A 12,320-nucleotide genomic window follows, 5' to 3' on the forward strand; every position below is an offset into this window, starting at 1 on the left:
TCTAAAATGTATTTCTTCATGATTATTCCCCCTCCCCTTTGGAAAATATCTCCGACCTTTTACAGGTGGAACTATCGTAGGGCATACGTTCGAAAGGGATCGAGGATCTGACCGTATGATCTAAAATGTGATAAATATGTCTAATGTACCTTGGTTTTATGCAATCGAGTTGAGAAATGTTGAATCCATTCATATTTTTTATCCAAGATAGCACAACAGGGATTTTAGTTTCGTGCATAAAGTAGATGCCGCTGTATATATTTTTCTACATAAAGTAGATGCCGTTGCATACAAAAATTCTTTGAGTTTCCACTGTTCTCCTAATTACTCTATCCCTTGATTTACACAGTTGTTTTTTCTTTAAAACGTTTCTTGTGTAGTGGACGCTTGAAAATGTAGACTTGCTGTTTGAATTACAAATAGAAGGAAAAGGTATAATGAGAATAAAAAATAACTATATGCTTATTTGACAACTATATTTATTCTGTAATGAAGTCGTCTTAAATTTCCAAGTTGCAGAACAGCTTTTAACAGTTAAAGCTTGTTTTTCTGAAACTTGGCATTCTCTTACTAGACAAAAGAGAATTTTTAAGATTTGAAAGATATTCGATTTTAATCGTTCAGTTGAAATATTTCAATGCAGCTGGTCAGTCGTCATAACGGGTGGACTCTCGATAAACATGCATTAAATCTCACACAAGCACAAGATGACAATTTTTTACAAGTTTTGTGCGGCTTCAAGGATAATATCCGTACAAGGGTGGTGTGGACCGGGTCAGCTACCCTGGGCGCCGTAGCTGTAAGGGCACCACGATTGGTGGGTCACCCACTTTGATCAAATTTTTCTCTTTGATTCGAATTATTTTGCTTATATTTGAATTAGAAGGGAGCGCTCTAATTGGTTTTTCCCCCGGGCGCCAACAACCCTAGGATCGATTCGGTCGAAAGTCACAAGATTTCTCTTCCAAGATGATAATCGTTCTTACTTTCTTTTTCTGCTTGAGAAATTCATGACCACATCATCTATTTCCTTTTTGTATAAAACTTACTATATGCTTTCATATAATCCTCTCAGTATAAATTAAAGTTTTTATCTATTAGGTGACCTGCTGGCATTAAACAAACCATATGGAATGGCAGTGCACGGTACGGCAGGTGACCACAAGGATTTATCGCTAGTCAATTATTTGGACGAATTTGCAAAGATGATGAAAGTTGACAAGCTTTACACTGTGCATAGGCTAGACCGAAATACTACTGGTAATTATTTTCTTTCAGACACCTTGCTCATTTTCCTCTTAAGCTTGAAAGTTTTATCTTCTTATTCTTCTTTTTACTGTATAATCTTTAATAGAGGGACTTCAGAAAAACATACGATTTCAGGACCAGCACACTTTGTTTGGACCAACAGTGTAGGTCTATCGCCAAGATGTTCAAGTGGAAGTAGTACCTATATAATTGCTGGGTCTTGAGCTTTGCAATTATTGATTTAAACTTCAACATTAATTCAGAGTTCAATGAGTACACAGCTAAGCAAGTTAGGTTTTTTCTTATGGCACTTGGTATGCACCAAGTGACATATAGCAATCGCAAATTCTGTCTGTCTGTCTGTCTGTCCTGGTTTTGCTACTTCAGGCACTTCCAGGCAAGCTAGGACGACGAAACTTAGCATGTGTATCAAGGACCGAACCAGAATAAATTATAAATAGTCGTTTTCCCGATTTGACCATCTGGGGGGGGGGAGTGGGGGGGGGGGGTAGGTTAATTTAGAAAAAAATAGAAAAATGAAATATTTTTAACTTACGAACGGATGATGGGATCTTAATGAAATTTGATTTTTGGAATGATATCGTGTCTCAGAGCTCTTATTTTAAATTCCGACCAGATCCGGTTAACATTGGGGGGAGTTGGAGGGGGAACCTAAAATCTTGGAAAACGCTTAGAGTGGAGGGATCGGGATGAAACTTGATGGTAACCTAGACACGTTATTGAAATAACCAGAACGGATCTGCTCTGTTTGGGGGAGTGGGGGGGGGGGGCTTAATTTAAAAAAAATAGAAAACATGAGGTATTTTTGACTTACGAAGGAGTGATCGAATCTTAATGAAATTTGAAGTTTTGAAGGATATTATGTCTCAGAGCTCTTATTTTGAATCTCGACTGGATCCGTTGACATTGGGGGGAATTGAGGGGGGCACCTAAAATCTTTGAAAACGCTTAGAGTGGAGGGATCGTGATGAAACGTGGTGGGAAAAATAAGCACATATCCTAGATACGTGATTGGCATAACTGGAAAGGATCCACTCTGCTTGGGTGATTTGGGGGGGGGGTTAATTTTGAATAAATTAGAAAAATGAGGTATTTTTAACTTACGAAGGAGTGATCGGATTTTAATGAAATTTGAAGTCTGGAAGGATGTCGTGTCTCAGAGATCTTATTTTAAATTCCGCTTTGATCTGGTGACATTGGGGGAATTGAGGGGGGAACCTAAAATCTTGGAAAACGCTTAGAGTGGAGGGTTTAGGATGAAACTTAGTGGGAAAATTAAGCACAAGTCCTAGATACGTGATTGACATAACCAGGACGGATCCTTTATCTTTGGGGGAGTGGGGGGGGGGTTAATTATGAAAAATTTGAAAAATGAGGTATTTTTAACTTACGAAGGAGTGATAGGATCTTAATGAAATTTGATGTTTTGAAGGACATCATGTCTCGGAGCTCTTATATTAAGTTTCAACCTTATCCGGTAAAGGGGATGTTGGGGTGGGCGGAACCTAAACTCTTGGAAAATGCTTAGATTGGAGGGATCGGGATACGGTATTGACAGAGCCGGAACGGATCTGCTCTCTTTGGGGGAGTTTTATATTCTCTGAGGCCAACCTGACTTTCATACATAATTATGATAAGCTTACCTAAGCTATGGATGTCAGGTGATTGATTTTTCTTCTAACGATAATTTCGACAGGACTTGTGCCTGTCATCATCAGGTTAATTCGACAGGTCCTGTCGAAATTATCGTTAGAAGAAAAATCAATCACCTGACATCCATAGCTTAGGTAAGCTTATTACCTTCTATCATCATTTTGGGGGAGTTGAGGGGGGGGGGGGGTTAGTTCTAAAAAATAGAAAAAATGAGGTATTTTTAACTTGCGAAAGAGTGATCGTATCTTAATGAAATTCCATATTTAGAAGGACCTCGAACTCAGATCTCTTGTTTTTTTATCCCGACTGGGTCCAGTGTCATTAGGGGGGGGAGGGACCGATAATCTTGGAAAACGCTTAAAGCGGAGAGATCAGGATGAAACTTGGTGGAAAGAATAAGCACAAGTCCAAGATAGATGACTGTCATAACCGGACCGGATCTGCTCTCTTTGGTGGGTTTGGGGGGGGGGGGGGGTAATTAGGAAAAATTAGAAAAAATTAGGTTTTGTAACTGACGAACTGGTGATCAGATCTTAATGAAATTTGATATCTAGAAGGATCTTGTACTTTAAAACTCTCATTTTAAATCTCGACCAGATCCGGTGACATTGAAGGGAGTTTGAGGGGGAAGTCGGAAAACGTGAAATCCAGGTATCTTACGAATGGGTGATCAGATCTCAATCAAACTTGATATATAGAAGAATCTTATGTCTCAGATGCTCCATTTTCAATTAGAATCGGATCTGGGGACATAGAGGGTTGGGGGGGGGAAACAGAAATCTTGAAAACTGGAAATCTTGGAAAACGCTTAGAGTGGAGATACCGGGATGAAAGTTGCTGGGAAGAATAAGCACAAGTTATAGATACGAGATTGACATAATTGGTACGGATCCGTTCTCTTTGGGGGAGCTAGGGGTTGTTAATTTGGAAAAGTTAGAAAAATTGAGGTATTTTTAACTTAAGAACGAGTGACCGGACCTTAATGAAATTTGATATTTAAAAGGAACTCATGTCTCAGAGCTTTTGTTTCAAATCCCGACCAGATCTATTGACATTGGGGGGAGCTGGAAGGGGAAACCAGAAATTTTGCAAAATGCTTATAAATGTCATAGATACGTGACTGACGTAACTGGACTGGATCCGCTCTCTTTGAGGGAGTTAGATGGTGGGGTTCAGTGCTTTGGCGAGTTTTGTGCTTCTGGACGTACCAGGACGATGAAAATCGGTAGGCGTGTCAGGGAGCTGTACAAGTTGACTTGATAAAGTCGTTTTCCCCGATTCGAACATCTGAGGGGCTGAAGGGACAGGAAAAATTAGAAAAATTGAAGTGTTTTTAACTTTTGGTGATCGGATCTTAATGAATGTTAATATTTAGAAGGACATCGTGACTCAGACCTCTTATTTTAAATCCCGACCGGCATTAAGCCTCTGATTTTCCTTTTAAATCAATCTATTGATTCTTAGAATTTTGCTAGAGCTCATACCATATGAGCTGTTGGCTCTTCACCTCTTGTTTTTTAATTCACGTACTATTTAATACAAATCAACATTACAGCTAAACTACTAATAGCCACCCAAAAAAAGATATAAAATTAAATACGCCGGGTGGCTAATTAGATCTTTTAACAAATAATTAAAAAAAAAATAACATGACTGTGATAACTCAGCAAATTCAGTAAAATACATAACCAAGATATAAAGTTGTTACCAATTTCTCATCAACTATTCTACAATAATAGTAATAGTAGAGATAATGAATCATAATAGATAAATAAAACTCTCAACCTTTTCTTAATCAATATATCTTCAATTTATTTTTAAACAACCCAAGGTACTGTTCGGCCCTAATGCTCTCCTAGCTATATTGTTTATCATGAGTTGCCTCCCTGTTTAATGTAATATTTTCAGCGATTAATCTTAGGTGATGTGCTTGGAATTGTTTCGCAAAAGTAACCTTTTTCTAAAAAGGCTTTTTACTAACGCAAAGAAACCTAACGTCGAACTTAAATCGCCATTATATAAAATGAAAGAATAAGAATAAACAAAAGCTTCGCAGATATACTCTTCCCCAAATGTCAGTTCTAACATGTGTAAATTATACAGTTCGACTACGGAACGCTTTATTTTGAATAAGATTGTCACTTTTTTTTCAAAATATTTTCAAACGTATGCCGCGATATTTAGATAACCCTGAATTGTACACTCTGGTCTGTATTTTACAAAAGCGTCATTTAACACTGGGACAGTTTAGACCGAACATTTTTACCGTGCATATGGCGGATCTTTGGAGTACATTGGAACAATTCGATTGAGAAAACAATAAGAAATTCCTATAATATATAGCTGTCTTAACAACGTTGGTGCATTTATTTGTTAACATAAATGGGTTTTCTCTAAAAGGTTCAACAGAAGTTCAATTGATGTAGTTGATTCTTAAGTTTATTAAGCTAAAAAACTTTTCCAAAAAAGAAGTTTCCTAAATGAAAGCAAAGAACCACATTAAAACCTGAGACAATAAAAAATAAAGTCATGTAATAATTCAAACTTTGAACAATATTGATTACTATCAAGGAATCTGAACAGAATCTGAAATGAATGATCAAGTCAAAGTAAAAATAAATGGAGAAAATTGTAGCATTTTTGCTTTACTGAAAACAATTTGTATTTCGAGTAGTTTGTTTTTTATCAGTCTAATCATCAGCATTAACGCTACAAAGAATAATTTCACAAGGTTAATCAAGGTATACAAATAAGAATGGTGCTACCTCCTTTCCTCTCCCTCCAAACCATCTAAATAGCCGGAATGTCATTTGCAAATTATTGAAAACGTTTGGCTATATATTTTGAATATTGCAGTTTTTATTTGTCACAACATGGACGGAAAATAAGGTAAAACGAAAATCACAATATTTACCAAGATTACTAGAAAGAACTAATGAAAGTAGGCTGTGTAATATATATTAATTCCTGGAACTCTCCACAGTTTTGATTTTTCTATGTATATTTATAGAAGTATTTTTTCTTATTAAAGCACAAATGCAGTTTTGTCCTTTAGAACGTTTAAGGGGCCTTAGCCATACTCTCCGAAGGTTCCAAATTGGTGTCCCTAACCATTCCCACTTTATTGCAGATACATAGCCTCGTTACTCAACCGTGAATACATAGCCAAGTCTCATATCCAGAATGTTGATCTTGACCAGAGACAACACATATTTAGCCCCTTCCCCAACGCATAATTTGAAGTCCCCCTATCCCTTCTATTTTCTTCTGCATTACTACCTGAAAGCCTCAAATCCATCCCCAACGTGTTCTTGAGATGCACCTGATATGATTTGTTGACGACCTGGATGCGTATACCGTTTTGCGATATACCTGCAAGTCCCCCTGGTCACCGATGATACGACAGCCCTATAAGAGAAATGATAGAATAAAGCCTTTTGAAAAGTATTACTTAGTATTTGGGCATGCATAAAGTGATGCCTTGTCTCAGATCGATGGTGTTGTTTCCTGCTTCTGATGTTGAAGAGCCTGGATTGTAAATAGTTTGAAAGGAAAGCCGTACATATTTTAAGAAATTGCAGACATAAATCAAGGAATTGTCTTGCAGTTGGTTTTGTTTTAAGGAAATGTTGGATGTTATATACTAAAAAAGCTTGAATCAAGGAATGTATCCTGAGAAATATTCATTGATTTTGAAAGTTAAAGGTTTTTTTAACAGGTCCAAATTAGAATTAGACATAATATTTAGGTAATAAGGTTGACATAGACGATTTGAATTGATTTCTACGTAAGTTTGACAGGTTTTTAGCAACTGGTTCTAGTTGTGTGTTTGTATGTCTAACTCTGTGTTCTTGTATGTGTCTTTGTCTCTCTCTCTCTGTACTTGTGTTTTTGAGTGGATGTTTGATTGTCTTTCTCTCTGTACCTGTCTATCAGAGTGGGTGATCGCTTGTCTCTGTGTGTGTTTGTCTGTCTGACTCTGTTTGTCTATATGGGTGTTTTTGTCTCTCTCTCTCTCTCTCTCTCTCTGTGTGTCTGAGCGGGTGTTTTCTTGTGTTTGTGTCGGTTTTCGTGTGTTTGTGTGTCTAACTTTGTGTGTGTATTTATTTTTTGACTCTCTCTCTCTGTGCCTGTGAGTATTAGCGGCTGTTCGCTTCTCTCTCTCTCTCTCTCTCTCTCTCTCTCTCTCTCTCTCTCTCTCTCTCTCTCTCTCTCTCTCTCTCTCTCTCTCTCTTTCTTTCTCTTTCTATGCCTGTTTGTCTTAGCCAACGAAACTAATTGCAAGACAAATCCTTGATTTAAGTCTGCAATTTCTGAAAATATATAAAACTTTATTAATTTCGACTTCATGCATACCCCAATACTAAACAATTATTTTGAAAAGGCTTGATTGTACCATTTGCCTCATAGGGCTGTCGTATCATCGCTTAAAATGTATAGGACTTTATTAATTTCGACTTTATGCATACCTCAATACTAAGCAATACTTTTCAAAAGGCTTCATTGTATCATTTCCCTCAGGGCTGTTATATATTCTATCCCTGCAAGTCTTGTAGTTGGTGATGTGGGTGTTGAGGGTGTTCCTTCTGTTCAAGAAGCAGTTACATCATATTTTGTCAATAATGGGAAAACTACTGCTTCCTTAGTCGGGTCTTTGCAGTCTCAACCAGATTACAAATCTTATCTTGGGCCGCCTTGTCTCAAATCGTTGGTGTTGTTTCCTTCTTCTGATGTTGAAGAGCCTGGATTGTAAATAGCTTGAAATGTTCTTCTTCGTCTGGCCCTGACTGCATTCCAACTATGATAGTTAAGTACATTCTTCCTTCAATTATATATGCATTAACAAAGCTTATAATTCTTTCTTCTGAAAATGCGAGCTAGAGTAATTGTTTTGTATAAAGTTGGACCACGAAATGAAACAACCAATTATCGCCCTATATCTCTGCTGTCTAAAAATTTGAAAAGACGATGCTTTCTCGTCTACTTGCTTTTCTAGAGGCTGAAAGATTTTTTCATGATTTTCAGTTTGGGTTCCGTGCTAAACTACTGAGTAAACTACTTCTACTGAGTATGCATGCATGACTCTTATAAATTTTCTCCACACCTCACTTTACTGTGGTTTGATTACTGCTGCTTTATTCCTGGATGCCCGTAAGTCTTTTGATTCTTTAACACACGAGTTTCTGCTCTATAAGCTATCACACAATGGTGTAAGAGGTCAGGTTCATGCTTGGTTTGCTTCCTATTTGTCAGGTAGAAACATTTCCGTAAATTCACTTTTCCGGTTTTCGTCTGAAGTTGAGTTTGGTGTTCCTCAAGGCTCTTTTCTTTAACCGTTTCCGTTTTGATTTATGTTAATGGCCTTACAGTTGCGGTTAAAAAACAGAAACCTACAGTCTGCTGTCGCCTATGTCATCCTGAATTTTTCAATGCTAAAAAAAAACCCATCGCTATCGCAATATGAAGACACTCGTTGCCTTCTCTAATGACAGTACCGTTGGTACTGTAGTAGGAACTGAGTCTGAGACGCTTCCCAAATAAGTGGACCTTTTTAAGAGAGGCTAATTAAATATAAACCATCTTAATTAAATTAAATTAATTAATTAAATTAAATCTTTAATTAATTATCTTTAATTTAATTAATCTTTAATTAATTAAAGATAAACCATCTTTGGTTTGATGCTAATTACCTCGCCCTAAATGTTGCCAAGTCAAACTTATTAATTTTTTCCGCATTTCTCTGGCGTGTTCTGAGTTAACTTGTATCCAGCTTTCAAGGGGCTTTTACAGTAGACCTAAGGATCGGTATGTCTGATAGCTTGGTGTTCTTCTCGATGATCATTCTTCTTCATCATTCAATTCTGATCATTCAAATGATCTTCTCATTTTTCCTGGTTGAGTGTTAAAGATTCTGTTCCATTGCTTTTTTCAGTCTTACGTCTCTTATTTCTTACTTGTATGGATGTCAACTTTTTCCTCTTTTTTGAAACCGCTAGCTAAGTTATATGATAAGGCAAGAAGGCTTATACAGGAAACAAAATTGTTCTACAACTAACCCAGCTAGCCCAGTATTTTTTCGTGCGCGTTGTTCACTTTTCATTAACTTCATGGTGATGTTCCCACAGCCCTCAAATTACTCCTCCTTTCTTCACTGATTTCATTTTTGAAAATATATTATATGTTTTTTCAGCATCTGCTTCATTTTTGTTTCTCCCTGATTTTTTCTCTCTATAGAGCCTTGCGGTGGAGTCTTATGTTGCAGTGTTTTTGTTGTAAAATCTATTGGTTGAATAAATTGATTGATTGATTGACTGATTGCTTAAAATATATTCGATTTTATTAATGTCAACTTTATGTATATCCCCAATGCTAAGCAATACTTTTCAAAAGGCTTTTTTGTATCCTTTCCCTCATAGGGCTGTCTTGTCATCGCTTAAAATATATACGACTATTAATTTCGACTTTGTGCATACCCCAATACTGAGCAATACTTTTCAAAAGGGTTCATTGTATCGTTTTTCCCACAGAACGGTCATATCATCGCTTAAAATATATTCGACTTTAATAATTTGGATTCTATGCATGTCACAATACTAAATATTACTTTCCAAAGGCTTTATTGTATCGTTTCCCTCATTGGGCTGTCGTATCATCCCTTAAAATATATACGACTGAATAATTTCGAATTTATGCATACCCCAATACTAAGCAATACTTTTCAATTGTCTTTATTGTATTATCTCCCTCATAGGTCTGTCGTATCGTCACTTAGAATTTATACGACTTTATTTATTTTGACTTTATGCATACCCCAATACTAAGCAATACTTTTTAAAAATTCTAAGGCCCCAAAAAAGGGGTCAAAGTTTGGGAGAGGTGTTTTGGCGTCCTCTTAGAGGTTGGACATGGATGACCATAAGTTCTCTCTAAAAACTGCCATAGCAATTGATTCTTTGGGGAATATAAGTTCGCCGTCTGGATAGCTGACTGCTATCCAACTACTTTGGTCCTTTAAAAGGGTACTAAAATCATTAATTTTTAGTCGAATCAGCCCATCCATGGAAACTGAGCTGGATAGGACTTAATAATTCCCAACGGCTAATAGAAAATTATCAGTTTTCGTTGAAGTAGAAGTTAGTTCATCTTTCTTTGTCAAAAAGACAATAAAAACAACAGTATGTTTTTGATGAATTTAAATTCCAGCTAAAATTATAACCTTTCCCAACTCCTGAGGTAATATTATTTTTCGTAAATATTAATATAGAATAGCTTCTAATTCTAGAAATATTAATTTTGATTCGTATAGGTGCAAGTTATAATTTACCAATATATTTCTACATAGGTATTTTGCTGTTGGCTAAAACCCAAAGTGCTGCAAAGAAGTTCCATGATTTTTTTCAAGAAGGAGTTATCATAAGACGGTACTTGGCCATTACAAAGGGTGTGCCACAATTCGACAGAGGTTAGTTATGTTTAAGTGTCTAGCCAAAATAGTATGGAAAACTGAAGCATCAAGTTAATTCCGATCTTAATTGTGGTAGTGGGTTGCCTAAATTGGTGATCGATTGATACAAAAATTGTTCATTTCAGGCAATATCTTGAATAAAACAAATAGCGCTAGAAAACGATTGATATAGGTTTATTTCTTTTATTCCTCTTGGCATTGAAGCAATAGCCAACTAAAGACGTGGAAGGTGAGGAAGGCATGGTTTCTTTGAGTTGTCTTATAGCCTACATGAATTAAAATATGGTGAAATATCTTCCCCTAAATTTTGTACAAGTCTACTAAGGTGTAGGATCTTTATGAACCTCTTGTACCAATTAAGCAATCTACAAAAAATATTCTTTGCCGTTTAGTGCCATTGCTTCTTTCTATAACTGGTTGTGTTGCGAGAGCAATACTTTGGTTTTATCTTTTTTTTTCTAGCACCCCGATTTCAGCTTATTCCTGGAACATGGTAAGGGTCTAACCTCTACGGTTTTTACGGAAATTGTGGACCTTGATGAAGGCCGGATTGATGAAGATGACTTTATATTTTGGAAAGCTTCGTAGAACTCATGCCTGGGGCCAAAAAGGATGGTTTTTGCTTGTCCTTGAGCCTGGGCCTATAGTGTGTGAAGTGACTTGGAGTTTTATAGCCTATGTCAGAGAGAACTATCTGAAGTTATGCAGTCGAGCTTTCGTTTCGTCAAACCATGTTTCTGCTTTCGAGTGGAAAACTCCGTTCTAGCAGGCAAGCAGACAGACACCAGTTTCAAATTAAAGATGGACTAAAATCTATAAGTGTTAAATATATGCGGCAGTTACCCGGCCCCGCAACCAATATATCTTCATTGAGTGATAAATAGTAAAATTTACAAAAACAAAAAAGTGGGAACCGGAAGTACAGCCATCTATTGTTTCTACCCATTTCTGTTCGTGATTTTAGCTGAGTTTATAATTCGGGTTTTTCGCACTTGGAATTGCGATAGAGAAATGGTATCAGATGTGCCTCTTAAACTTTAAAAGTTCTCTCATTGCTAAAGAAATGTTTATCCTTTGGTTTTTTTCTTAGTAATGACGTTAGAAACTTGGCCTATGGCCAAAAAGTCAACTTTTCAACTAAGACAGATGGATTTTTTTTTTGACGGCAGTCGATAGCTCTTGATGAGCTGATCAAAGTATATGTCATACAATTTTTGGTGGAAAAATTCCTTCGTGAGATATACCATTTTGAAAATTTAAAGGGGTTGACAACTTCAGTAGTAAGGTACACGCTGAAACCAAAAATAGGCCGATGCAGAAATAGTATCAGATGTGCCTCTTAAACTTTAAAAGTTATCTCATTGCTAAAGAAATTAAAGTTTATCTTTTGCTCCTTTCTAAGCGATGACGTTAGGAACTTGGCCTATGGCCAAAAAGTCAACTTCTGAACTAAGACAGATAGATTTTTTTCGACGGCAGTCGATAGCTCTTGATGAGTTTATGAAAGTATATGTCATCCATTTTTTGGTAGAAAAATTCCTTCATGAGATATACCAGTTTGAAAGGTAAAAGGGATTGACAACTTCAGTAGTTAGGTACGCACTGAAACCAAAAATAGGCCGATACCAATTGTGAGACATATGGCAGTTTTAAGCAACAGTCGGCTGTTAGCTCATAATCATCTTCGACAGAGGGGTTCGCAACTTGCTAGTTGGTGTACCTATTATTTGTTTCCGGTGTATTTGATGGTAAAACCAATTTGTTTCCAGTGGTAAGATATGTATGGGACTTGTAAGTAATAATCAGGTGTTGGGCTACAATCAACTTTAGCGATGAGGGGTTTGCAACTATTGCTAGTTGCAATGAAGGGTTTGCAACTTTTGCGAGTTGGTGTACCTAGTATTTATGTTAAGATCCTTACAGATTAACAACT

The 12,320-nt window shown here is 36.6% G+C and overlaps 1 protein-coding gene across 1 annotated transcript in view; it reads left to right on the forward strand.

Moving 5' to 3' along the window:
• Nucleotides 1-12,320, forward strand: part of LOC136033935 (uncharacterized) — a 41,476-nt gene that overhangs the window by 18,203 nt on the left and 10,953 nt on the right. The window contains exons 3-4 of the mRNA XM_065714952.1: nucleotides 1,102-1,260; nucleotides 10,265-10,384. Coding sequence (XP_065571024.1) covers nucleotides 1,102-1,260; nucleotides 10,265-10,384 — 279 coding nt within the window. The remainder of the gene's footprint in view (nucleotides 1-1,101; nucleotides 1,261-10,264; nucleotides 10,385-12,320) is intronic.

Source organism: Artemia franciscana, chromosome 12, assembly GCF_032884065.1.
Source record: "Artemia franciscana chromosome 12, ASM3288406v1, whole genome shotgun sequence".
Classification (NCBI taxonomy): Eukaryota; Metazoa; Arthropoda; class Branchiopoda; order Anostraca; family Artemiidae; genus Artemia; species Artemia franciscana.